This window comes from Nyctereutes procyonoides, unplaced genomic scaffold, assembly GCF_905146905.1.
Source record: "Nyctereutes procyonoides isolate TBG_1078 unplaced genomic scaffold, NYPRO_anot_genome, whole genome shotgun sequence".
In the NCBI taxonomy this organism is placed as follows: Eukaryota; Metazoa; Chordata; class Mammalia; order Carnivora; family Canidae; genus Nyctereutes; species Nyctereutes procyonoides.
Window position 1 is genome coordinate 6,126,697 of NW_026575128.1, and position 22,929 is coordinate 6,149,625.

General features: G+C 60.2%; 1 protein-coding gene across 2 annotated transcripts; it reads right to left on the bottom strand.

Moving 5' to 3' along the window:
• Window positions 1-296: 296 nt before the first annotated feature.
• On the bottom strand, window positions 297-22,581 carry MAP7D1 (MAP7 domain containing 1). Of its 2 annotated transcripts, none has more exons than XM_055341799.1 (18): window positions 22,301-22,581; window positions 9,087-9,440; window positions 8,813-8,881; window positions 8,040-8,203; window positions 7,231-7,336; window positions 5,499-5,609; window positions 4,218-4,340; window positions 3,959-4,122; window positions 3,729-3,874; window positions 2,961-3,286; window positions 2,575-2,752; window positions 2,348-2,486; window positions 2,089-2,193; window positions 1,770-1,823; window positions 1,576-1,621; window positions 1,383-1,473; window positions 1,075-1,268; window positions 297-890 (listed from the first exon to the last, which is right to left on the bottom strand). In XM_055341799.1, the coding sequence occupies exons 1-18, from the start codon at window positions 22,344-22,346 to the stop codon at window positions 880-882; spliced, it is 2,427 nt and encodes an 808-aa protein (XP_055197774.1). In that variant the 5' UTR covers window positions 22,347-22,581; the 3' UTR covers window positions 297-879. The 2 variants fall into 2 exon arrangements, with proteins under 2 accessions (XP_055197774.1, XP_055197773.1); XM_055341798.1 differs by having other exon boundaries at window positions 7,222-7,336; window positions 22,301-22,580.
• Between the last annotated feature and the right edge of the window lie 348 nt (window positions 22,582-22,929).

The following is a 22,929-nucleotide window of genomic DNA, read 5'->3' on the forward strand; positions in this document are numbered from 1 at the left end:
ACGAAATCATCTGTTTGGGCGAAGAGGGGATGGATGTTGAGGAAGCCACTCGGTGTCTCGGACACCCGTCCGCTCCACTGTGAAGTCCCCGAGAACGGAGACGGAGTCTTTCCCTGCTTCTGTAGCCCACTGGCTGCCAGCAGACTTGTGAAGTCAATGAATTCATGACGAGGTGGAGACCACAGCGGGAGCCTAGGACTCGCACTGGGTTGGGGTAGGCTCCCAAAGGCCTTAGGATGCAGGGGCCACCTGCCCCCGCCCACCACCGGCCCCAAGGATACACCGGACCGGACCGGCAGAGTTATCCTCACTTTATTTCTGGAGACATTTGATCAGACGCAGTAACACTGATTCTAGGCGAGGGCAGGGGGCGTGGGTACCCCGAAAGCAACCAGTCTCCTGTGGCCCAAGGTGCCCCCCACCCCTGGACCTGGGTGCCCCCTCAGTTACAGTTAAATAGAGAGAGGAAGATCACCCCAGGGAGTCTCGGGAGGGTCTGCCTCCTGCACCCGCCCCCTCCACGCAGAGGGGTCTGAGCACGAGCTATTTACAGTATTCACATCCACTGTACCCCACCAAACCAAGGCAGATACTACAGGCGCCCCCCCCCCCGAGGGAGGAGGCCAGAGAGGCTGTGAGTGTATGTGTGTGTGGGGAGCGGGGTGGCCGCGCGTGTGAGCACACGAATGCACTGAGGGGCGGGGGCTGGCTCCGGCCCAAGAGACGTCAGTCTATAAGGTGCAGAGTAAAAATAACAAGAGGACCCACCCCCGGGGGCCCAGGCCACTTCCGGCTTCGATCCGTCTCTTTTTCTTCCAGGCATCCTGGTGGATGATGCAGAGGAGCCCTCATAGCTGCGCCTGGATCCAAGGCCACTCCTTAAAGGACTTCTGGAGGGGAGAAGCAGGAGGGGAACGGTCAAGGCAAATGACACCTCCAAGCCCTGGTGTCTGGGGGTCTTCAGGGCAGAGCGCGACAGGGGCTCCGGCACAGCTGGGAGAAAGGGCAGGGCTGTGGGGTCGGGGAAGGTTGCTGGGAGGGAGGACTGTGGGTCCGGGACTTGGGGACTCCTACCTGTGACCTGTGGGGGTTGCACCACAGCTTTCTTGAGGAAGGCCTCTGCCTCTGCGAAGGGCAGGAGTGCCTCTGGCGTTCGGCCCAGACTCTTGTCCCCAGAGGGCCCCTTAGGGGAGAAGCCATTCTCCTGGTGTGCAGGGAGAGGCTGCAGGCCATTCACCAGGGACCCTGGCGGCTCCTTGCTGGGCAGGCTGTGGATGCAGGGCCAAGACTCAGGCCCCTCCCAGCCCAGGGCCACCCGGCACCCCAGCCCACAGCTCGTGTCCTGCCTCCCTGCTCAAGGCCCCGGCATCGGTGGCTGGTACCTCCACTGAGGCTCCTGGGCGGCCAGGTCCTCTTTCTGCACTGCCTCCTTCTGTAGCCCCGAGGGCCGAACCTCCCTGGCTTTCACAGGATCTGTCACCCGAAAGGAAGGGCCATCAGTTAGGGGCTGGGGAGAGGAGGGAGTCTGAGGGCAGGCGGCAAAGGGGACAGAGACGAGGGGAGCAGGGCCTTCACCTGGGCCGAAGTTGTTGGCTTTCGTTGTCTCCTTTCTGTCCAGCTTCTGCTTTGAATTGGAAGAGTCGTCAGACTCCAGGACTACCTGCGCCCCACCCCATTGGGATGCGGCCTCCTCCTCTCTCCCAGGCCCCCCCCTTTCCTTCACCCCCCACCCCCCGCTGCCGACAGAACCGCCTTTGAGGAATCCCGACCTTGGTTTCAGCAGCCTCTGACTTGCGAGTCCTCTTCATGATCTCCTCCAGGCGCTGTTGGGGGGCCTGTCAGTTAGGCCCCCAGCCTGACCCAGTTCTGAACCTCCCGCCCGCCCGACCTCCAGGGCCCTTCCCGCCCCACCAGTCCTTTCAGGGCCAGGAGCCAGGACGCCCCCCACCTCCGTCCTGCCTGCCCTTCTCCAGCCCCAGGCAGGGCCCAGCCACCCCCCTCACCCCCTCGCGCCCCCCATACCCGCGGCGGATGAGCCCCAGGCCAGGCACAGCCTCACCCACACCCACGTAGCACCGCCCTGCACACCTTTTTGCGCTCCTGCCGCTCCTGCTCCTCCCGCTGGAAGTGCTTTTCCCGCTCCAGGCGCTGCCTCTCCGCTTCCTCCCGGGACCGAGCTTCGGCCTCTTCTTTCTGCCCGAGACCCCCATGAGCTCGGAGCAACCCCAGAGAGCTCGGGGCGGCCGGACCCCCAGCCCTCCACCAGGAGGTACCCCCCAGCGATGCGCCCCCAGCCCTCCACCAGGAGGCGCCCCCCCACCTGCCCCCTCAGCCCCCTGGGGGGCACCTGCTTCTGCAGCCGCTCCTGCTCCTCCTGCTCCGCCTGCGCCTTCTCGCGGGCCTCCTGCTCCTCTCGCCGCCGGGCCTCTGCCTCCCTCTCAGCCCGAGCCTCGGCCTCCCGTGCCAGCTGCTCCTCTCGCAAGCGCCTGGGGGACACGGGCACAGGACACTTGCTGGGGGCTCGGGCGCGCTCCCCTCGCGGCTGTCCCCGGCCTCCTCGCCCCGGGCGCTCACTTGTCCCGCTCTGCTTGCAGCCTCCGCTCCTGCTCCTCGCGCTCGCGCTGCTCCCGGGCTTGGCGCCGCTTCTCGGCCAGGAGCCGAGTGGCCTCCTCTCGGTCGGTGGTGCCCGCCATGGGCTTGCTGGGAGTCGTGGGGGGCGCAGGGGCTGGGGGTGAGGTCAGGACCGCAGTGTCTGTGGGGGACCCATGCCCAGGAGTCAGCGCCACCTCCACGATCAGGCCCTCGCGCTCCGGGACCTCGGGGTGACCCGCCCGCGCCTCTGTCGACCACTGGGCCTGCCGGGCGGCCTCCTTCCTGGCTCCCCACCCCGGGTCCCCAGGCACTTCTAGGCCCAAAGCTCCCCCCACCCAGGCCAAGTTGGCTTCTCTGGCCCTGCCCACCTGCGGGGATGGCTGTGGGCTGCTCCTTCTGGGGCTGAGCAGGCGTGGGCGAGGGCACGGGCGAGGGTGCTGGCGAGGCCGGGGCTGCTGGCTCCTTCTCCTCGCTGCTCTTGCTCTTGCTCTGGTTCTTGTCCACCGTGCCTGGGGCACTGAGGCTCTCCTTGGCCTCATCCTTCCTCCGCACCCGCCCCTTGGGTGACGCAGTGGTGCCCCGAGGAGATGGCGGTTTGGGGGGTAGAGCGTGGCCAGGCCCTGGGCTGGAGCAGGGAGAAGCAGGCCTGTGCCAGGACGTGGAGGGAGAGGATGGCCGGGCCTTGGCTTTGGGACTGAGAGAAAAGGAAAAGTTGGGCTTGGACCACAGCATCTGAGCGTGTCATTCCTTCGGGAGAGTATCCCCCTCCCCGCGGCCTAGCTCGGCACCCCCCACCTTGTAGGCTCTATTTCCTTTTAGAGCACAAAGCCCAGCTTGGAATCACATGTCATTTAGGAGTCTTTAATTGATGTCTGTCTCACCAAGAGTTGGTAAGAGTAGTAAGAGCAAGAACTTAGGTCCCTTCATTCTTTCAGCAGGTATTTGGTGGGCGCTTCCCAGACGACAGGCACTGATCTACATACTAGGTAGGGTACTTCGGCCGTCAAAACACTCAGAAAAAAAATATCTGTCCTCTAGGAACTTTCACTTTCATTCTAGGGGCGGGTGCCCAACAGGTACTGGTGACTGGATGGACGGACCCATGAACGAGCGGCCTGGGGACCCTGGGGACCCACCTGAGCTCGGCGGCGTTGCCCACAGACAGGCGCGGGCGTGGAGAGGCGGGCAGTGACTGGCGCTTCTTGAGGCTGCGCTCCCGGGCCAGGGCACTCTTCTCCTTCTCATTTTCCCGCTCCTTGTCCTTTTTCTCCTTTTTCTGCACCTGGCAGGGCGGGAAGGAGAGCGGGCGCGGAGGTTATGGGCTGTGTGCCCCGCAGCCCCCTGCCCCAGCTGCGCACCCACTCACCGGGGAGGCCTCGGGCCGGCGGCGGGCCACGGCGGGGCTGCCCCCTGCGCTGGGCTTGCGGCGCTCCCCACGCTCCACGGCGGGGCCACAGCGGTGCGCGCTTCGGGGGGCGCTGCTCGGCGTCAGGGGGCTGGCGGAGGCCGAGCGCGGGCACACGGGCATGGCTGCAGAGGGATGAGTGCGGTCGGGGTGTGGCCCACGAGCAAGGCTGGCCCCGTCCCACCCTGCGTGGGGGCTCTCCCAGGGCCGCTGCCCCTACCCTGGTCCCGGCCGTTGCGGGGCAGCGTGACCGCACTACGACTCCGTGCCAGGAAGGAGAGGGTGGGTGTCATCAGCCGGTCCACGATGCTGCTCTCCCACGCGCTCAGCTGCAGGCTGCGATCTAGGGGGACAAGGCCACAAGCAGGTTAGAGCGGGAGGCCGCGGCCAACAGGCAGGAGCCTGGGGGGACAGCCGGGTTCCGTGTGCACCAAGCCCCGAGAGGCGTCCCCAGGACCCTTACCCCATCAGCCGGGGCCGCCTTGGTCTGCCCGGGGGCCTGACCTTCCCTGAGATGCAGGCAAGGAGACACTTCCCAGGGCAATGCCCCGCAAGGCCGCAGGGCCCCCTCTGCCACGTTCCCTAGGTGACAGCCCCAGTCCGCTCTGCATCCCAGCACAGAGCCCTGGTCCCTTTGCTGCCAGAGGGCTGGCCTGGGGAGGCACGACCCCATGGCTGGGGACAAGGAGGGTCCCTGTGCTCCTGACTGAGGGTGTCCCATGCCAGACACAGGCTGCGAGGGGGCCTGGCAGGCCTGCGCCACCCTGCTCTGTCCCCTCAGCTGCTGGGTTATTTTTAAGCCTCAGTCAGGTGGAGTTGGTACAGCAGCTGATTTGGTTGCTAGGCAACAGAACAACCAAATAAAAGCTGGAGAAACTTATAAATAACTCCTACCACGGCCCCTTCACATGTGAGCACCAGGGCACAGTGGGAGCACAGGGGCCGTGCCACGCCGGTTGGCCGCAACTCTGGAGCCAGCGAAGGCCCCGGCCAGGGCTCTGAAGGCACAGAGGGTGGGGGTGTTCGGGCCCCCCAGGGTGGTGCCGGAATAAGGGCCCCCCTCTGCACACACAGCACCCAGGCTAGTCCAGGACTCAGGGACGAGGCCCTGCCTCAGGCTGGCCGAAGCCAGCTGACTGTGGTTGATGAGGCTGCCTGCCTGTCCCACTCTCCACCCCTACCCCTGACCCCACTCCCACCCCCACCTCCACCTGCTGTTGAGGCCCCAGCCAGGCTTCCTTTCTGTCTGCTGGGACACTGCCCTTTGTCTCTGTTCTCTTCCCCTGCAGGGAACCCCTCTGTCCTCAGGGTCCAGACCCATACGCCGCCCCGCCGGCTCCTCTGAGGGGCACAGAGCGCTGGGTGGGGAGAGTGGGGATGGAGACCTGGTATAGGAGAGGCTCCTGGGACCTGCCTGGGGCTCTTGCTGAGCTCTGGAGGAGGCTTGGGGGAGTGGGGCCACAAGGGGCTCTGGAGGGAGGAGGGCTGGGCCTTCTCTTACTTCTACTGGGGGAGTTCCAGAGCGTGGCAGAGGACTTTGAGAGCCGCTTGTTGATTATAGAGTCCACGTGTTTAGGCAGGTTTACTGCCGACACGGAGCACCTGCTCCCACCTGGAGGGGAAAAGACACGGCATTAGGGCCGGGCCGGACAGAAGCCAGGGGGGGCACTGAGGCCTTCCATTCAGGATGCTCCGAGGGCAGGGCGGGAGAGGGAGGAGTGGGCAGGCTAGGAAGAGGAGGAGGAGGCCATCTTGGCTCTGGGGCGGGGGGGGGGGGGGGGGGGAGGTGACCCGAGACAGCCTGGATTGGGGGAGCTGATGGAGCAAGAACAGAGGAATGGGATGGAGCAGAACTAGAGAAACGTTCACCTTCCTGGCCAGGAAGCCATTCCCTGGGGCTGGGTGCTGCAACCCCTCCCCGCCCACCCCCCCAGCCACCCAGGGTTGGCACTTGCTGGCACTGCCCCACCAAGGTGCTATGGCTATGACATCCACGTCCTGGGACGAATGCAGAGAGACATTCCTAAACAGAAGAACCCACAGCCATAGTCACTCACACAGATCCACACGTTCCTAGGGGCACACGAAGGCAAAGACATGCAGGCACGGGCACAGGGAGTAAAAGGTACACTTCCACATGCACACGTGTGTGCAGACATGCGCAGACACAGAAACAAACACTGACAGCTTATGTGCCAGACCCAGATGCACACAGGCACAAGCACATCGAGGCAACTTCATTGTGATACTCGTAACAGCTAACGTTCGTTGGATGCTTACCATGTACCAGGCACCGTGCTGGGCACTACACACATGTTACCTCACTTGATCCTCCCAAACATCTACCTACAACCTTGGAGGCAAGTAGCATAGTTATCCCCATTTTACAGATGAAGAGAGTGACATCGAGATGTTAGAGGTCACACCACAAGTGCCAGAGCCGGGATGCTAGCCCCGTTCTGACTTGGGAGCCCGCACGGAGGCAAACACGCACAGAGTAAGACGCACAGCGCACGGGTCCACGAGCACACACACCAGAAGGAGCACAGCCGGAAATACTGAGCTTTGCCATCACAGAAAGACATCCACACACAATGGTGCATGCACGCCGGCCAAGAATCACACTCAAATCCTGATGGCCCTACATGAACAAAACTCAGAGACACAAATCCGCCTCCCCAGACACGGACGCAAGGGGGTGACAGTTTTCTTAAGTACCCAGTGTCTGCGGGGCATTAAAGCATTCTTTACTGTGTCCTCAACCAGTAGTCACAACAGGGACAGGTCAGCCTAATTTAAAATGACAGAGGTGGGACACCTGGGTGGCCAGAGGTTTGGCACCTGCCTTCGGCCCAGGGCGTGATCCTGGAGTCCCAGGATCGAGTCCCGCATCGGGCTCCCCGCATGGAGCCTGCTTCTCCCTCTGCCTGTGTCTCTGCCTCTCTCTCTGGGTCTCTCATGAATAAATAAATAAAAACTTTAAAATAAAACGACAGAGGTTTGAAGAGCAAACCAAATGAAGAGGATTCACCTCTGACTTGATTGACAGCAGAAGCCCTTGGGAAGGGACAGCTTGGTTTACGAGCCCGTTCCAGAAGACACAGGTCGCACAAAGCCAGGCATACACCTGCTGGCAGCTCCTGGCATGAAGCTGCCCCCGCCCCGCGCCACTCCCTGGGCCCCAGCCTCGCCCACCCGCCCACCAGGCCCTCCTGCCCACTCACTGGTCTTACGTCTGGGGGAGCCATGGTGCAGGGCTCCTGCCCAGGACCAGCGCTGCTGCCGGATTTCAGCCCACGTCTTCTTCACTGACCGCTGGATGGCGGCTTCATAGCGCTCCTGGGGGAGAGGTCTGGGCTCAGAATCACTCACCATACCTGCGACCATACCTGAGAGAAGGGGCCCTTTTCTCTCCTGTGACAATGCCGCCCCACCCAAGAAGCTGTCCCTGACTCACTGCAGGTAACCAAGGTTACTGGATCCCCGCTATGATTAAAGACCAGCTTGTTCTTGGGGGAGCTTTGCACTGTTCTTGAGTCATTTCCTGGATGTCTGAGCTGTTCCTCTGAGGATGGGGTGGGACTTTCCCTTCCCTGCCTGGGGCTCCAGCGGGGCCTGTCCCCCTGGCCCTGAGGGTCCTGACCTTGGGACTAGGTTTTCCTTGCAGCCTAAGCACCCCACCCCCACCCCCCTGCTGGGCCAGGCCACTTTTTCCTCCCTTTCCTCCCCAGGGCTCAAGCCGGGGCTCAGCACACTCACACAGACCCGCATACACCCAGACACACACCCAGATCCGCATACTGACAGCGCACGGTTACAGGTGCCCGCCCCCTGCACGCACAGCACCAGGCGTGTCTGCAGCAGCACAGATGCCCACGTTGCCCACTCGGATGCAACTGCAGGTGTGAGAGCACATATTGCCGGGTAGATGCCACAGCGGTGTGGACCCAGACGTGCGCACCCATGGAGCCGGGGTCTACGTGTGTGCGTGCACCGGTCCGCAGACCTGTGCGCCCCGAGTTAGAAACGGGGAGGCGCACACCTTGTTCTTCTCCAGCTTCTGCCGCTGCCGCTCCTCCAGGGCCGCCCGGCGCTGCTCGGCCTTAAGCCTCTGCTCCTCCAGCCGCCGCCGGCGCTCCTGCAGCTGCTTCTCCCGCAGCGCCTTGGCCTTCTCCTCCTTCTCCAGCCACACAGCTTTCTTGGCCGCTGTGGGAAGAAGCCCCGGGGGGTGTGAGCGGCTCCCCAGCAGCGCATCTCCCCGGAGGAGGTGGCCTTCCCTGTGATCCTGGCTTCAGGGTGGTCTTTCCTCTGCCTGCTTGGTGGTGGTGATGGGGGTGCTGATGGGGGGGCGGTGCCTGGGCTACCAGACTCCCTGCCTCAAACCTTAGGGCTTCCAGCAGACAGGGTCAGGCCTCAGGAGGAGCCTTTCCCTGATGGAAGGTCTGTTTCTCCCCCCCAGGCCTCTCATGGCCTCTGGGTGCTAAAGGAGAAATGGGTTCTTCGGGGCCAGAGCCCTGTCTGACTTTGGAGCAGATTTTCACGTGCTGTGGTTAAGAGCATGGGACTGAGGGTGAGCTGAGGCTCCTGGGTCTGACCTCAGGTAGTCCACTGGCTGTGTGTGGCTTAGGAAGGTGATTCCATCTCTCTGAGCCCTTGTGTCCCCGTCCTCAGAAGGGGAGCGAGAGAATTCAATGAGATGATGTGTGTACAGCTCCCAGCACAGGGCTCATAATTAAGCGTTCAGAAGTGCGAGTGCTGTGGATGAAGGACTGATGGTGAGAGTGGGGGGGCTGATGACGCGTGCCCAGCACTCACCCAGGTACTTGGCTCGTTCTTCTCGCCGCTCCTTTGCCAGCTTGTGTCTCTCTCCTGCTTTCTTTACATCTTAAGTCAAGGGAATGAGAACAGACTTAGGTCGGAGGCTCCCCCCCTTGAAAAGGGAGTCAGCCTCAGGGCCCTCCCCCAGGCCTCATCCCCATCCCTCTTCCCATCTCCTCCTGGGCACCAGGAGACTCCCTCTGGTGGCATCATCCAGGGCTGGAAGGCTGAACCAAGGAGTGTGGCCCAGGCCTAGGAACATCATATGTACCTTGCTTGGTGGGAGGGCTGTCGGACGCTTGCATCGCTGTCGGGGCTGGTTGGCTGCTCCTTCGGGGAGGCCTGGCGTCCCGTGGGCCTGTGGCTGGTGGGGTGGGTCCCCTGATCTTCCCTTCTGAGAAAGGGGACTCTTCCTGCTGGGAGGCTGATCCAGGCCCAACGGGCCTTGGGGGGCTCTCTGGTTCCAGCCGGAGCTGCTTAGAACTAGAGGCATTCTTCATGGCTGGAGGGGTGTCTGGGGGAGTGTCAGGGACCAGGGCTGACATCGGAGGTTGTGGTGGCGGCGGCGGGGAGGGGTCCCCTTCTGGAGAAGGTCTGGGCTCTGGGGGGGTCCTGGCTGCCACCGCTGGAAAAGCAACACAAGAGAGGAGACAGAGTCAGAGAGCGTACCCATGTTGTCAGTTCAACACGCTCTGTCCCTCATCCCGCTGACCCATCCCTTCATCCACACAGCGTGGGTACTGAGCTCCTGTGTGCTGGGCTCTGTTCCAGAGACTAATGATACCACGGTGAGAAAACAGCCACGGTCCCTGCGTCTGTGGAGCCTACCTTCTGGCAGGTGGACAGACAAACAGCTAGGCAGCCACAGCATAGGATGGGTCCTACGTCTGGGGGTAACACAGCGGAGGTGGTCAGCCCACGTTTGGGGGGCTTTCTGGAGAAGTAACCAAGCTGGGGATCCCTGGGTGGCGCAGCGGTTTAGCGCCTGCCTTTGGCCCAGGGCACGATCCTGGAGACCGGGATTGAATCCCATATCGGGCTCCCGGTGCATGGAGCCTGCTTCTCCCTCTGCCTGTGTCTCTGCCTCTGTCTCTCTCTCTCTCTCTCTCTCTGTGTGACTATCATAAATAAAATAAAATAAAAAAGAAGTAACCAAGCTGGGAGCCAGAGGGGGAGCTGGAGTTGACAGAGCAGAGGAGGATGGGGTTCTGGGAAAAAAAGGAGAGCATCGGGGATCCCTGGGGGGCTCAGGGGTTTAGAGCCTGCCTCCCGCCCAGGGCATGACCCTGGAGACCCGGGATCGAGTCCCACGTCAGGTTCCCTGCTTCTCCCTTTGCCTGTGTCTCTGCCTCTCTCTCTCTCTCTCTCTGTGTCACTCATGAATAAATAAATAAAATCTTAAAAAAAGAAGAAGAAGAAGAAGAAGAGCATCTGCAAAGGGGCAGAAGGGAGCAGGGTGTATTAGAAACCGTGGGCTGTTGGCAGCACTGATGAGTGCCCCAGTGAGCGGTAATGGCTGGTTTCCATGCCTGCCTCCCCCAGCCTTTCTGCTCGACACCGGGTCACAGTGCCCAGCTCAAGGCCCGGGACACAGAGGCAGCCAATGCTGGGCACGGGGGACTGGCCGGGAGGAAGGACACGAGCACGGGCCCAGCGACGCCGTGCTGCTAACTCCCCGGTGGGGTGGGCAGCCAGTGGCTTTCACTCTGTGATCCTTCTTCCTTTCCCAAACACCCACAGATTTCTTCTATTAAGACAATAATATTTCACGGGGTGCCCAGGTGGCTCAGCAGTTGAGCCTCTGCCTTCAGCTCAGGCCGTGACCCCAGGGTCCTGGGATCGAGTCCCCCATCGGGCTCCCCGCAGGGAGCCTGCTTCTCCCTCTGCCTGTGTCTCTGCCTCTCTCGGGGTCTCTCGTGAACAAATAAAATCTTAAAAAAAATCATATTTCGAGATCTCTGTAGAAGACAGCAAAGTGCCAAGTAAGGAGACCACACGGCTGGGCATGGCACTGTCTATGCACACACGTGGCACATGTGTGGGGAGCCGAAAGCCAGGCTTTGGCGTCAACTGGATGAAGGTCCAGTTCTGATTTTACCACCCCGACGTGGGGCATAGAGGGCACGCCTCCCCAGAACGCGCCTCCCCATGGTGAAGCCACTCAACCTTTTTTTTTTTAAGTCTCAGTTTTCCCGTCTGTAAAATGGGGATGATGAGCCCAAGCTGGTGGGGGTGTCAGAGAAGTACTGGCAGGATTCGCGTGCCAGCGCACAACACTCCCCCGCCCACGGGTCCTCTAAAGCCCTGCATGTTGAGTCCTGGTCCCGTCTGCTGCTACTGGGTGCCACCGGGACGATGGGGATGCTGCCACTGCACCCAGGTTTAGGGAGCAGGACCAGGATCACAGCAAGGTGACTCTAAGGAAGCATTTTTCACTTTCACGGGATGCCTCTGCCAGACCAAGTCCCCTCCTGTGGGATATCTGCCCCCCCCCAGGAGGTGGCAAAGTCCCCAGCCCTGTGGGTGACAGCGTGTGTGTAGGGAGAAGACAGTCCAAGGAGCCAGGCTTGGGACTCTGCACACCTTTTTTGGGGAGACAGGTGTCCTGGGGCTGAATATGGACTCTGAAGGCAAACTATCTGAATGTGAATTCAGGCTTCCCCGTTACCTGTGTGACCTGGGCTGCTTATAGACTGTCTCTGTGCCACAGCCCCCTGCCATGGGAGAGGGACAGTACCCATCTCACACGATTGTGATTCTAGTGATGACAACAGCCCTTAACGGTTATAGGTTCCTCAAGAGCTTCCTATATTCAAAGCATTTCACAATATTTGTCTTCACCCCCACTGACAAGAATTATGAAGGAGGCACTACAAATATCCTTTTTAGGGACGCCTGGGTGGCTCGGTCAGTCCAGTGTCTGCTTTCGGCTCAGGTCATGATCCTGGGGTCCTGGAATCGAGCCCCACGTCAGGGTCCCTGCTCAGCAGGGAGCCTGCTTCTCCCTCTCTGCCCCCACCTCCCCTTTGCACTCTCTCCCCTGCACTCTCTCCCCGCCCCCAAATAAATATACAGAATCTTTTAAATAAATAAGTAACTTAATAAACAGCTTTTTTTCAAGATGGGAAAAGAAGAGCAATTTGAGGTCACTCAGCTGGTAACTGAAGGAGCCTGGACTTGAACCCAGCACCTGTCACCAGAGCCCGTGCTCTTCCCAGTTGCAGCTTCCTGCCTCTGTTTAAGGCAGTATGAAGTAATATGTGTTATGCAATGAAATCTGAGGCTCACGGTTTTTCCCTCATTCCCTCCCTTGCAGCTTCCTGGGCTCCAGGCAAGAGCCCCGGCTGAGGCCCTGTCTCCCCGAGGCCCGTCCAAGTCAGCCAGTAGCCCACCCTGCTTTCCCCACACCGGCCACAGAAGGCTGCCTGGCCACTACCGGTCTACTTCCCAGACACCTGCAAACTCTGTCCCACCTCCAGTGGGCAACATAAGCAGCAGCAATCCTTTAGTGAGTGTTTACTGTATACCTGGAATGGAGCTAGGCCTTTGTGTCCTCATCCTGCACCCTCATATGAGCTCTGGGAGGCAGAGATTCTGATCCCCACTATACAGATGAGACAGTCAAAGCTCACCCCACTAGGTGATTTGCCCAGGGGCATAGAACTAACATGTGGCAGAGGCAGGATTTGAACCTGGACTGTCTGGGGCCAAAAAGCTTAGGTGTGTGCGCACCAAGCTCGAAGGCTGAGGGCGAGGCCTGTTTATTGTCGTCCTCCTAGCACCTGTGCGTGCTGCGGGTGTTGCAAGGAAAACTGGTAGGCGGCTGTTTGTCTGCACCTAGGTAAATCACACCCATCGGGCAAGACAGCGAATCTCCAAGTAGGTCCCAGCTAGCTGCGTGTGCAGCTTGGGAGGAGGAGGAGGGATCAGGCCTGGAAGGCTCTAGGCCTCAGATCAGACAGGCCCGAGGGGGAAACCGCAGCTCTGATCTGGGACCTTGGGCCAGCCCTGAGCCTGCGTGAGCTTCAGTTTCCTTCCCGGGTGGTTAGCACCAGGGGCGAGTAGGTACATCTCTCTGACACCTGGCAGGGGCTCAGGAGGCGGCGCCGGCCCAGGGGAATCTGTTTGCTTCTCCGGATCTCTGCTCTAAGAGCCCACTTTGGTCAGGCTCTCACCCCCGCTGCTCCATGACACTGCTCTTCTCAAGGTCACCAATGGACATGGCACACTCAGCCACTGTCTCTCCGTCCTCGTCGCCCTAAGCCAGGGGCTGCATTTGACACGGTTGATCCTCAGATGCTCCCCAAACACTTTTGCTCTTGGCTGTGGAGACGACACATTTCTCCTGGTGCTCCCTCTACCTTGCTGCCTGTGACTGCTCAGGCTTCTTTGCTGATCCCTCTCTAATTGCCCAACCTCTTAGCGCCGGGTGCCCCAGGCTCAGGGGAGGACCTCATCTCTCCTGTCTGCATGCACTCCCTTGGTGACCTCATCTAGACTCATGGCTCTAAATACCATTGCTCTGCTGATGACAACCGAGCTTGTATCTCCAGCCCAGACCTCTCCCTTGAGTTCCAGTTTCGCTCATGCAACTCCCTATTTGACACCCCTGCATGTCCTACAGACACCCCAAATTGAACACCACCCAAGCGGGGCTCCTAATCTTCTCCCCGAACCCCGCTCCTCCCCCAGTTTTTCCCCATCTCAGTCAACGCCAATCCCCAACTCCCGGTTTCTCGGGCCAAAAAACTTGGGAGTTGTTTTAGAATCTTTTCTTATCTCACATCCCACATCTAATCTCTCAGTAAATCTTTTTAGCTCCATGTGCAAAGTACATTCTGAATCTAATCACTTCTTACCATCTCCACTTCTGTCCTCTTGGTTCAGCCACTCTCATCCCTTAGAAAGACTCCTTGCTGGGGCACCTGACCTGGCTGGCTCAGTCGGTGGAGCGTGCTCTTGATCTCGGGGTTGTGAGTTCGAGCCACACATGGGGTGAAGAGGCTACTTAGAAAATAAAATCTTGGGGATGCCTGGGTGGCTCAGCAGTTGGGCATCTGCCTTTGGCTCAGGGCGTGACCCCGGGTCAGGGGATGGAGTCCCATATCGGGCTCCCTTCAAGGAGCCGGCTTCTCCCTCTGTGTCTTTGCCTGTGTTTCTTATGAATAAATAAATAAAATCTTAAAAAAATCTTTTTTGAGGAGCACCAAAGGCATCACCCAGGTGCCCCAAAAAATAAAATCTTAAAAAAAAAGACTGCCAGCTGCCATTTTTTGTTTCCTTTTCATCTTTTCTCAATGCAGCAGCTGAGTGATTCTATTTAAAAATAAGTTAGATCGGGGATCCCTGGATGGCTCAGCGGTTTAGTGCCTGCCTTTGGCCCAGGGGATGGTCCTGGAGTCCTAGGATCAAGTCCCACATCAGGATCCCTGCAAGGAGCCTGTTTCTCTCTCTGCCTCTCTCTGTCTCTCATGAATAAATAAATAAAATCTTAAAAAAAAAAAGAGAGAGAGAGATCCAGTCACTCTCTTGACAAAACCCTCTGAAGAAGCCCCATCTCTTGGGAAGGAAAAACCAAAGCCCTGAGGACCTTCAGGACCCCCACCACCGTTGCCCCTGCTGCCTTCAGACCATCATCTCTTGGGCCTCATCTTCCCCCCGCCAACCCCCATCTGCTCAGTCTCTTCTAGGCGCCTTCCAGGTCCCTTCTGCCAGACTCCTCCGCCCCCATTACCTCCTCGAGGTCCTTACTCCAAATGTCACCTCTCACTTACGCCTTCCCTGACTCTATTCAAAATTACAAACTGCAGTGGAAGTCTCCCTCCCCTTTCCAGGTGTATGTTTTCTTCCCAATTCTATTTTGTGAACACTGTTTTGACACTGCCTCCCACCTCTAGGAGATGGTCTCTGCGGGGCACACGTGTGTCTGTTCTGTGAGCTGTTCTGAGGCCAACAGGCAGCACATAGGTGCTCCACCACTATCTGCCGAATGAGTAAGTCAACGAGCTCCGCCTTGGCTGATATCACAGCAGCATCTCTCCTGCCTGGATGACTACAAAGTCTCCCCACTGCTTTCCCTGCACCCCTTCCTGCTTCGATCCCCATGCAGCAGCCAGAGTAAGTGTTTGCAGGTGCAGATCTGATCCTGGTGCTCTTGAAAGCTCTCATTGGCTTCTCATTGCTCTAAAAACAAAATTCTTGAAGTCTAACAAGTCTGGCATAGTCTGAAGTCCCCGTCCCCATCTCCTGCACCTCTTGAGTCTCCTCTCCACGCCCCCCACTTGATTTCTGCACTGACCTTTGAATTCCGATAACCACTCACATTCCCTCCTGCCACGGGGCTTTTGCACATGTTCTTTCTACTCCTGTCTTGGTTAAGCCCCATTTGGCCTTCAGATCTTCACTCGGACATCATTTTCCCCAGGGAAGCCTTCCCTGGCTTCTTTGATCAGGATAGATTCTTTCAGGATTCCTGGGCGGCTCAACAGTTGAGCACCCACCTTGGGCCCAGGGTGTGATCCTGGAGTCCTGGGATCGAGTCTCCCGTCGGGCTCCCTGCATGGAGCCTGCTTCTCCCTCTGCCTGTGTCTCATTCTTTCTCTCTGTGTCTCTCATGAATAAATAAATAAAATATATTTTTTTAAAGTATAAATTCCTTCATTACACACAGTCATGGCTTCGTGTGCCTCTTACTTGGAACACCGTGACTGTCTCAATCTTCAACCTCCTCGTGTGCTTCTCTTTGTTGAGCCTCCCCTTAGCCCAGACGAAGCCCTATGAGGGCTGGGCCAGGCCTGTTTTGCTCACCATCACGTCACCAGCTGCTACCGCAGTGCCAGGTATGCAGAGACAGTCATGAGATGCTGTTGAATGAGAATAAAGTCCTGCACTAGTAGAAAGCCACCCTTGCCTATAGCAGTGCAGAGAGGAGATTTTTTCTTAATCTAATGAAGAGTAAATCCATGTAATTTATGAAAGGGATAAATACTTGAAGGGAAGCAACACAACTCCATTTCAATCGGATTTGGGCAGCTTTCCTGGGCAAAGGTGCTCAGATGGAAGTTAAAAATAATAACGAATGTTTGACTCCAGCGGGTCAATGAGAGAGACTTCTCGAGAAGCAAACAGGACATTTGGAGCTCTTCCTTTGACCTGGTGGACTGTTGACCCTAAAGACAAATATTTTCCTCAGAAGTATGCCAACGCTGATGAAACGCCACTGGGACCGCGCAGCCCAGAACGATCTGCAGTAGGCCAAATCAACTACGTGGTTAGTCACCGATCTGCTATGGTTAGACCGATTTCAGACTATTCCTGTTTTCACTCATCGAACGTGATCCTTAGGCCGCTGCCTTTTATTTTCGGTCTGTGCCAAATGGTGAGGTTTTAACCGCTGTTTTGTTTTATTTTGCTGATATGGACCAGAAGTATTTGCTAAGAACTGGATAAGAGACGGATAGTTTGTATTTCTTTCTTGGCACCAAAAGCATTCCCTGGGCAAAGGCTGCAGAAGCGGATCGCAGGGGCAGTGAGGCTTGTCTTCTTCTCAGGAGCCTCCCAGGGACTGTACCTGGGGGTCTGCGGGAAGATCCGGGCCAAGTCCCCCATGAGGACCTGTCACATGTCTCAGGGTGCTCACTCCCCAGCTCCACCCTCTGGGTGCTGGCAGTCCCTTCCTCTGGTCCCCCCCCCTTCCATACCAACAACTGCTGCTGGCCCAAACAGTCCTCTCACGACACTGATAACACAGTCTGGCTTTTCTGTTTGCCTCTGGCCCGTGTCCCTGCCAGCATGAGAGCTCAGGGACAGAGGAGACTGGGTCTCACTTCTCATCACAGCCCCGGGGCTTATACAGGACCTGCCGGCACAGAGTGGGAGTGCTGGGTCTGTTTAAGGAACACGCGGGTGGCTAAATGCAGGACCGGGTGGGAGGCCCCAGGGGAACCACATACCAACACATCGTCAAACCCCGAAGCCTGACCTCCCTAACCCTAAAGGTCCTGTTCATACCCCTGCGCCTCTCTGTCAGCTGCTAAACGCAGGGAAGGAAACAAGGTAACTTATTAAAGACCTACCCATACGCCCGGCACTCTTGCTCATCTCATCTCATTAGGACAGCCCTAAAAGGAAAGCTCTATGGATGGCCCGTGTTTCACAAGTGGGAAGACTTACTCAGACATGTTAAGTCAGCATCAGAGGTAGGATTTGAACCCAAGGCTATCTGATGACAAGAGCCTTATGTCACACTGTTTCTGGTAGGCGTCCCATCACCCCTCCTCGAGGCTCCCGCCTGTTCCCTAAAGAAGGAAGTGACTTGGTGGCTCCCTCAGGGAGGCGTCCCCCAAGATGGTGAAGGGCGCAGGTGGGGCAGGCAGGCACTGAGCTCAGAGGGCAGGAATGCAGGAAAGGCAGGCTCCTGCCCAGGCTGGCCACCAGGAGGCAGGAAGTGAGGCACCTGGGCAGGGGCTGGTGGGGGGGTGGTGAGCGGCCCTCCTCCAGGGGGACCGAGCCAAGGAGGACCGGGGAGAGCCAGAGGAGGGGGGCGCACAGACAGCACCCCGGGGTGGGCAGCCTGAGGAAGCAGAGGCCGAGGCACGGGAGAGGAAACAGGACGGAGATGAGCCCTCGGGCTCTCAGAGCAGCTCGTCGGGGGTCGGCGCTGGGCCCGGCAAGTGAAGACGACGGGGCCGAGGGGGGGCAGGGACACGGGACGGTGCACAGGTGCACACCGCGGACAGAGGGACCCGGACGGTGCGGGCAGAGCCTGAAGGACGGTGAGAGGCCAGGCACATCTTTCCTCCCTCTCTCCCTCCCTCCCTCCCTCCCTCTCTCCTATATACACAGAAGTCAGACCTCGTGGGGTTTGGAACTCCATACGCACACGCACAGGCACCTGCTGCAGGTGCGGGTGAAGCCTCAGCGCCCCCCCCCCCCGGAGAAGTCCCCAGTGGGTTGTACAGCCTCCTCCAGGAGGCCCCGCGGGCACCCCTTCCCCTGGGCCCAGGAAAGTCCAGTTCATGCGGCACAGCCAGTGCGCCGTCAGGCCCAGCTCCACACTGCAGAGCCATCAGCCCCTGTCACATTCACCCCAGCCCCAGGAGGCAGACGTTGTCACCCCGTTTGAAGACACAGATTCAGAGAGATTGAGACATTTGCTTAAGTGGCACAGCCACGAGCAGCGACGCCGGGGTTTGGGCCTGCGGCAGCCTGCCAATCTGTCCCTGTGCTGTCACCCAAAGAGGGTGGCCTCGTGGGCTTCCCCGCCAGGAGGATGGAGACCGAGGGGGAGGGATGGGCCCCGGGCTGGGACACAGGCGACCCTTAGGGGGCAGCACTTCCCGGCCCAAGGGGAGCCAGCGGGCTCTGAGAGGCAGTGACCTGGGAGGGGGCAGGGGCTTGGGCCCCCTAAGGACCTGGGCCACAGGCCCCTAGCGGCCAGGCCGCGCCTCCACGGGCCATAAGCCGGGACAAGGACTCACTGCACATCTGAAGGAGCTCCCGGCTGGGTTGGTGGCCATTGTTCCCAGCCTCCAATCAGGAGCACCCACTTCCTGTTATTTTAGGCGGCAGGAAATGACCCCATCCCGCAGCCCAGGCCCCACCACGGGTCCTCCCTCAGCCCCACACTAGGCCCAGGATGCTCGGACTGTCACCACCGCCTGGGGCCAGGGCCTCCTTCTGGTTTGACCCACTCAGACTCCAACCCGACAAGATGCACAAGGGACCCGCACTCTGCTGCCTGCTAGAGAAGGATCACGGGGTCCCTAAGACCAAGCTACGTAGAGAAGAAGGGAAGCAGATCAGACTTTACCACCGGCTGGCTCAGAGTGGTTTGGTGCAGAGGCTTTAGAGTCAGATGAACCTGGGTTCAAATCCTACATCTGCCAATTCCTGGCTGCGTGACTTCAGGCCAAGGCCTTCCCTCTCTGATCCTCATCTCTAAAATGAGGATGATATTAGGCCCTACTCAGGGACTGTTTTGAGAACCAGATGAGACCATGCACATGACCTGCTAAGCATCATGCCTGCACGGAGAAGGCCCTTGATAAATAGGAGTGGGAGATAAGTTAGACTCATCCCTGGTGAGAGGCCACATCTCCTCTTACAAGTGAGGAGTGCTGATGGAGGCAGCAGCACCATGCTCTCTACCCCCTACCATGCTCTCTGCTCCCCTCGGGGCAGAGCTGCAGCTGAGAGGTGGTGGAGGAGACGCTGAAGCCTGTGCCCGGGGTGCCAGGCGGTACTACCACAGCCAACAAAGCTGCATTATCTGGGCCCTGGCTCCTTGGCTCCCTCACTCGTCCCAGGGCCCAGTGGGGACCCTGGGACGCAGCTCCCTGCTGCTCGTGGCCTAACATCCAGCCTTGGTTAGGCCTGAGACCTGCCCTGGCCCCCCTCAAGTGCCAACACTCTGGTCCTGGGCCCTGTTTTCAGCTCATTCCCCCTCCCTCAGCCCTGCCCCACCAACAGCTGATGCCATCCTGAAGGGCAGGGGGAGTAAACTGGCCTGGTGCCCCTTCCTCCTCGTTTGCATATGCATGACTGCACATTAGGAGCTCATTAGAGGCTCATTACTGGGCCCACGGGCCCAAGGAGGGACAGAGCTGTCAGTGGGGGGCACCAGAGGGGCTGGCTGCTGTATGTAGAGACATACCCCATTGTGCCAGTCTTGCCAACTTCTAGTCATCCTTTTAGGTTCACTTCAAACGCCTCCTCCTCTGTGAAGCCTTCCACAAGCAGAGCCCATTATGCCTGTAGGGTTTCCCTACCCTGAACACCTCTGCTTCCCTCATCCGGCCAGGAGTGCTCAGAGGGGAGTGACTCCGTCTGATTAACTTCTTTGCCATCTGCATACCAGCACTGAGCTGGCACATGGCAGGCATCAGTATGGGGTGCTGGATGACTATGTGCACTCACCTCCGCAGCCCCACCTCAAGCACAGGGTCCCCTCCATTCCTCAGACACACCTCGGTTCACTTGTGTCCAGAACTCCCCTCCCCTGGCCCTCTGTCCCCTATTTACCTCCTGAAATCCTAATTAGTCACACCTCCTACTCAGGCCTCCAAAGGAATTAAAAACAGTAACAACAACAAAAAAAAACCCAAATAGAGTTTATTGACCACAGACTCTGTGCCTGGGCCTAGGCTAAGCCTTTCATGTGTTCATCTAATTTCATGATCCCAATATCTCCATGAGATCATCGCTAGCATTATTCTCATTTTATAGGTGGGAAAATTTAAGACTCAGGTTAAGCAACTTACCTAAGGTCACACAGTAGTAGGTTATGTTTGATTCCAGAGTCTACATTCTTAAGCAAGCTGGCTCCCAACTCCTGTCCTCACCTCCCCCATATTTTGTACCTCCCTGTTGGCACCAGTTCTGATGAGCCTAACCACAATAATGGTAATGACACTGTATTGCGGGCATCTGTGTGCCAGGTTCCTTTAGGTATCATCTCTAACCCTCACATTAACCCTACGGGGTTCAATAACACAACCTCCATTTTCCAGGGGCATAAACTGTGGCTGGAGGAGGAAGTCACTTGCTCCAGTCCACACCTGTCCCCCACTCCATGTTGCCTCCTGGAAATGCTCACGGTGCAAAGGGGACTCAAGCATGGCAGGGATCGTGCCATGCGCACTGGGTGTCTCAGCCCCACACCTCAAACTCGACAGGATACGTGTAGTGGGCACCACCTTTAGTCCCCGGAAGCCCTTGGCTTGTAGGAAGCCCCTGTCCCATTCCCCTTCGCTCTGTGTAGGCATCAGCCACCAGCCTGATCTAGGCTCTCATGTAACTTCATCTGGGCCCTATGTATAGAAGAGTCTTCCCAACCCAGGACCCTGGAGGTAGTCATCCCCTCGGGCCCCTCAATACAGCCAAGCAGGCACCCATGCCCTCACGTGCAGTCAGGCATCCCACCCGAGGGCCTTAATTATAAACCAGACACTCACTTGGGCCCATTCAGGCCCTGATGCATGTGCCAGTGCATGTGCCCCACAGACGCAGAGGGCCAATAAGCAGATGAAATGGACCCAGTCTAGCACTCCCTGGGTGTCCCCTCTCAGGCTCCGCGGAGTCCAGACTGACCTGACCCCAGTGCCAGTGCTCCAGTACAGCCTACAAACTTCCCCACCCACGACAGTCTGAAGCTCCCCACCACCCACCACCTGCGAACTTCAGCTCCCACAGCCACGGGTCCCCAGGAAGTGCCTACGCTGGCATGGGGAGGAGCCCACCCACAGCCAAGCGGCTCCACCTTGTCTTGGGCTCTCCGCACCCACAGACACTGTTTCGTGCTGAGCCCACGCCGCAGGGGTCAGGGAGGCGGCAGGGATTAGGCTCTGGGACTCTATGGAGCTGCGAGGTTGGGGCCGCCTCCCCCCTGAGTCAGTGGGAACAGAACTTGGGTCCTCAGCAATCATGTTCTTCCGTCCCTTCCAGGAAGAAAGGGAAAGAGAAATCCCTCCCTCCAACAGCAGGCCCAACCAGAAACCTGTCCCCACCCCCTCATCAGCTGCTCCCAGATCCGAATGGGATTTGCAGAAGTGCTGGGCACTGGTGGTTGGTGGGGTGAGGGGAGGGGAGGGGAGCTCTGTTGGTCTGGGGCCTGGAGCGTGTGTAGGGGGGCGGCGGTAGGCATCCCAAGCTTCAGGCCCGAGAATGATGTGGCAGGTCCTGGGAGCGCGGCCTTGAGCCTGCACCTCATTCTGCGGGGTGTCGGGGTCTCGGGCCTGGAGAGGCTGCGGGGGAGCGTGGCCGGATACGCACGTTTGCTTCTGGCCCCTTCCTCCCCAAATAGGGCTGGGGGGGGGGGTGTGGGGCAGGCCGGGCTGCGGAGGCGGCGGCCCACTCCCCAGCTCCCCGCTCCCCGGCTCCCGCCCTCGCCCCGAACAATGCCGCCTCCCCCTCCCCCTCGTCTTTATCCGGCGGGTTCCTTGGCAGCCGCCGCTAGAGACCTCCCCCTGCCCTGCCCTGCCCTGCCCTGCCCTCCCCTCCCTCCCCTCCCCTCCGGGCCGGCCCGCCGCCGCAACAGGCCCTTGGCGCGGCAGCTGGGGAGCCGCGGTGGGGGCGAGGTCGCGGCCGGGGCGTGGGGGGCGCCGGGGCTCAGGCTCCAGGGCTCGGGGCCCCCCACTTGCGCGTGCAGGCTGGGGTCGCCGCTGCCCCCCGCGCTGGGGAGGGGCGCGGAGACGGCCCGGCTCAACCCGAGGGGCTCCCGGGGCCTGGGGCGGAGCGGAAAGGGGGCGCGCGGGCGGGGGTGCGGGGAGCCCGCCGGGCGCCGGCCGTGGGGGAGGGGCAGCTGTCAGGGGATGCGTCGGGGGCCGGAGCCGCGGCCGCTGCAGCCTTTATTTTTAAACTTGCAAGCGGTCAGCGGGCGCGGGCGCGGGCGCGGGCGCGGCGGGGGGGTCCCCGCCCCGGCCCGGCGCCCGAGCCCCGCGCCCCGCGCCCGCCCCTCCCCGCCGCGCCGCGCCGGCTCCCGCATACCTGGGGGTGCGCCGGCACGCGGCTCCGCAGGTGGGCCGCTCTCCATGGCTGCGGCGCGCGGGGCGGGGGCTCAGCGGCGGCGGCGGCGGCGGCCGGCGGCCAGGACGCGGGTCCCGCGGCGCATCACGGCCGGCCCCGCCCGGCGGGCAACTCTCGGAGGCCGGGGCGCCCCGGGAAGGGCGGCGCGGAGAGGCCGGCCGCCCGCTGTGCTCGGCCTCGGCCTCGGCGGCGATCGCGCTCCCTGCCCGGCGCCGGCCCCGTCGCGGCCGCGGCCCAGCCCTATTGTACCGCCGGGGCTGGGCCTGGCCTCCCCGCCGGCGCGTACCAAGTGCGGACGCGGGGAGGGCCGCCCCCGCCGCCGTCCGGCCCGGGCCGCCCCGCCCGCCCGCCCCGCCCCGCGCGCCCCGCCCGCCAGCGCGGGCCCCGGAGCTCGCGCCGCCTCCCCTGCGGCCGCGGCGGGGGGGGGCGCGCCGGGGCTCCCCGAGGCCGCCGGGCCCGCCGCCTCCCCCTGCGGCCGCGCGTTGGTACGCGCCACAGCGCCGGGAGGCTATGTAGGGAGCGCTCGGGTGACTCACCCGCCGCCAGGACTGGGGGGAGCCGCGGGGAGCCGGCCCGGGAGCCCCCGATCC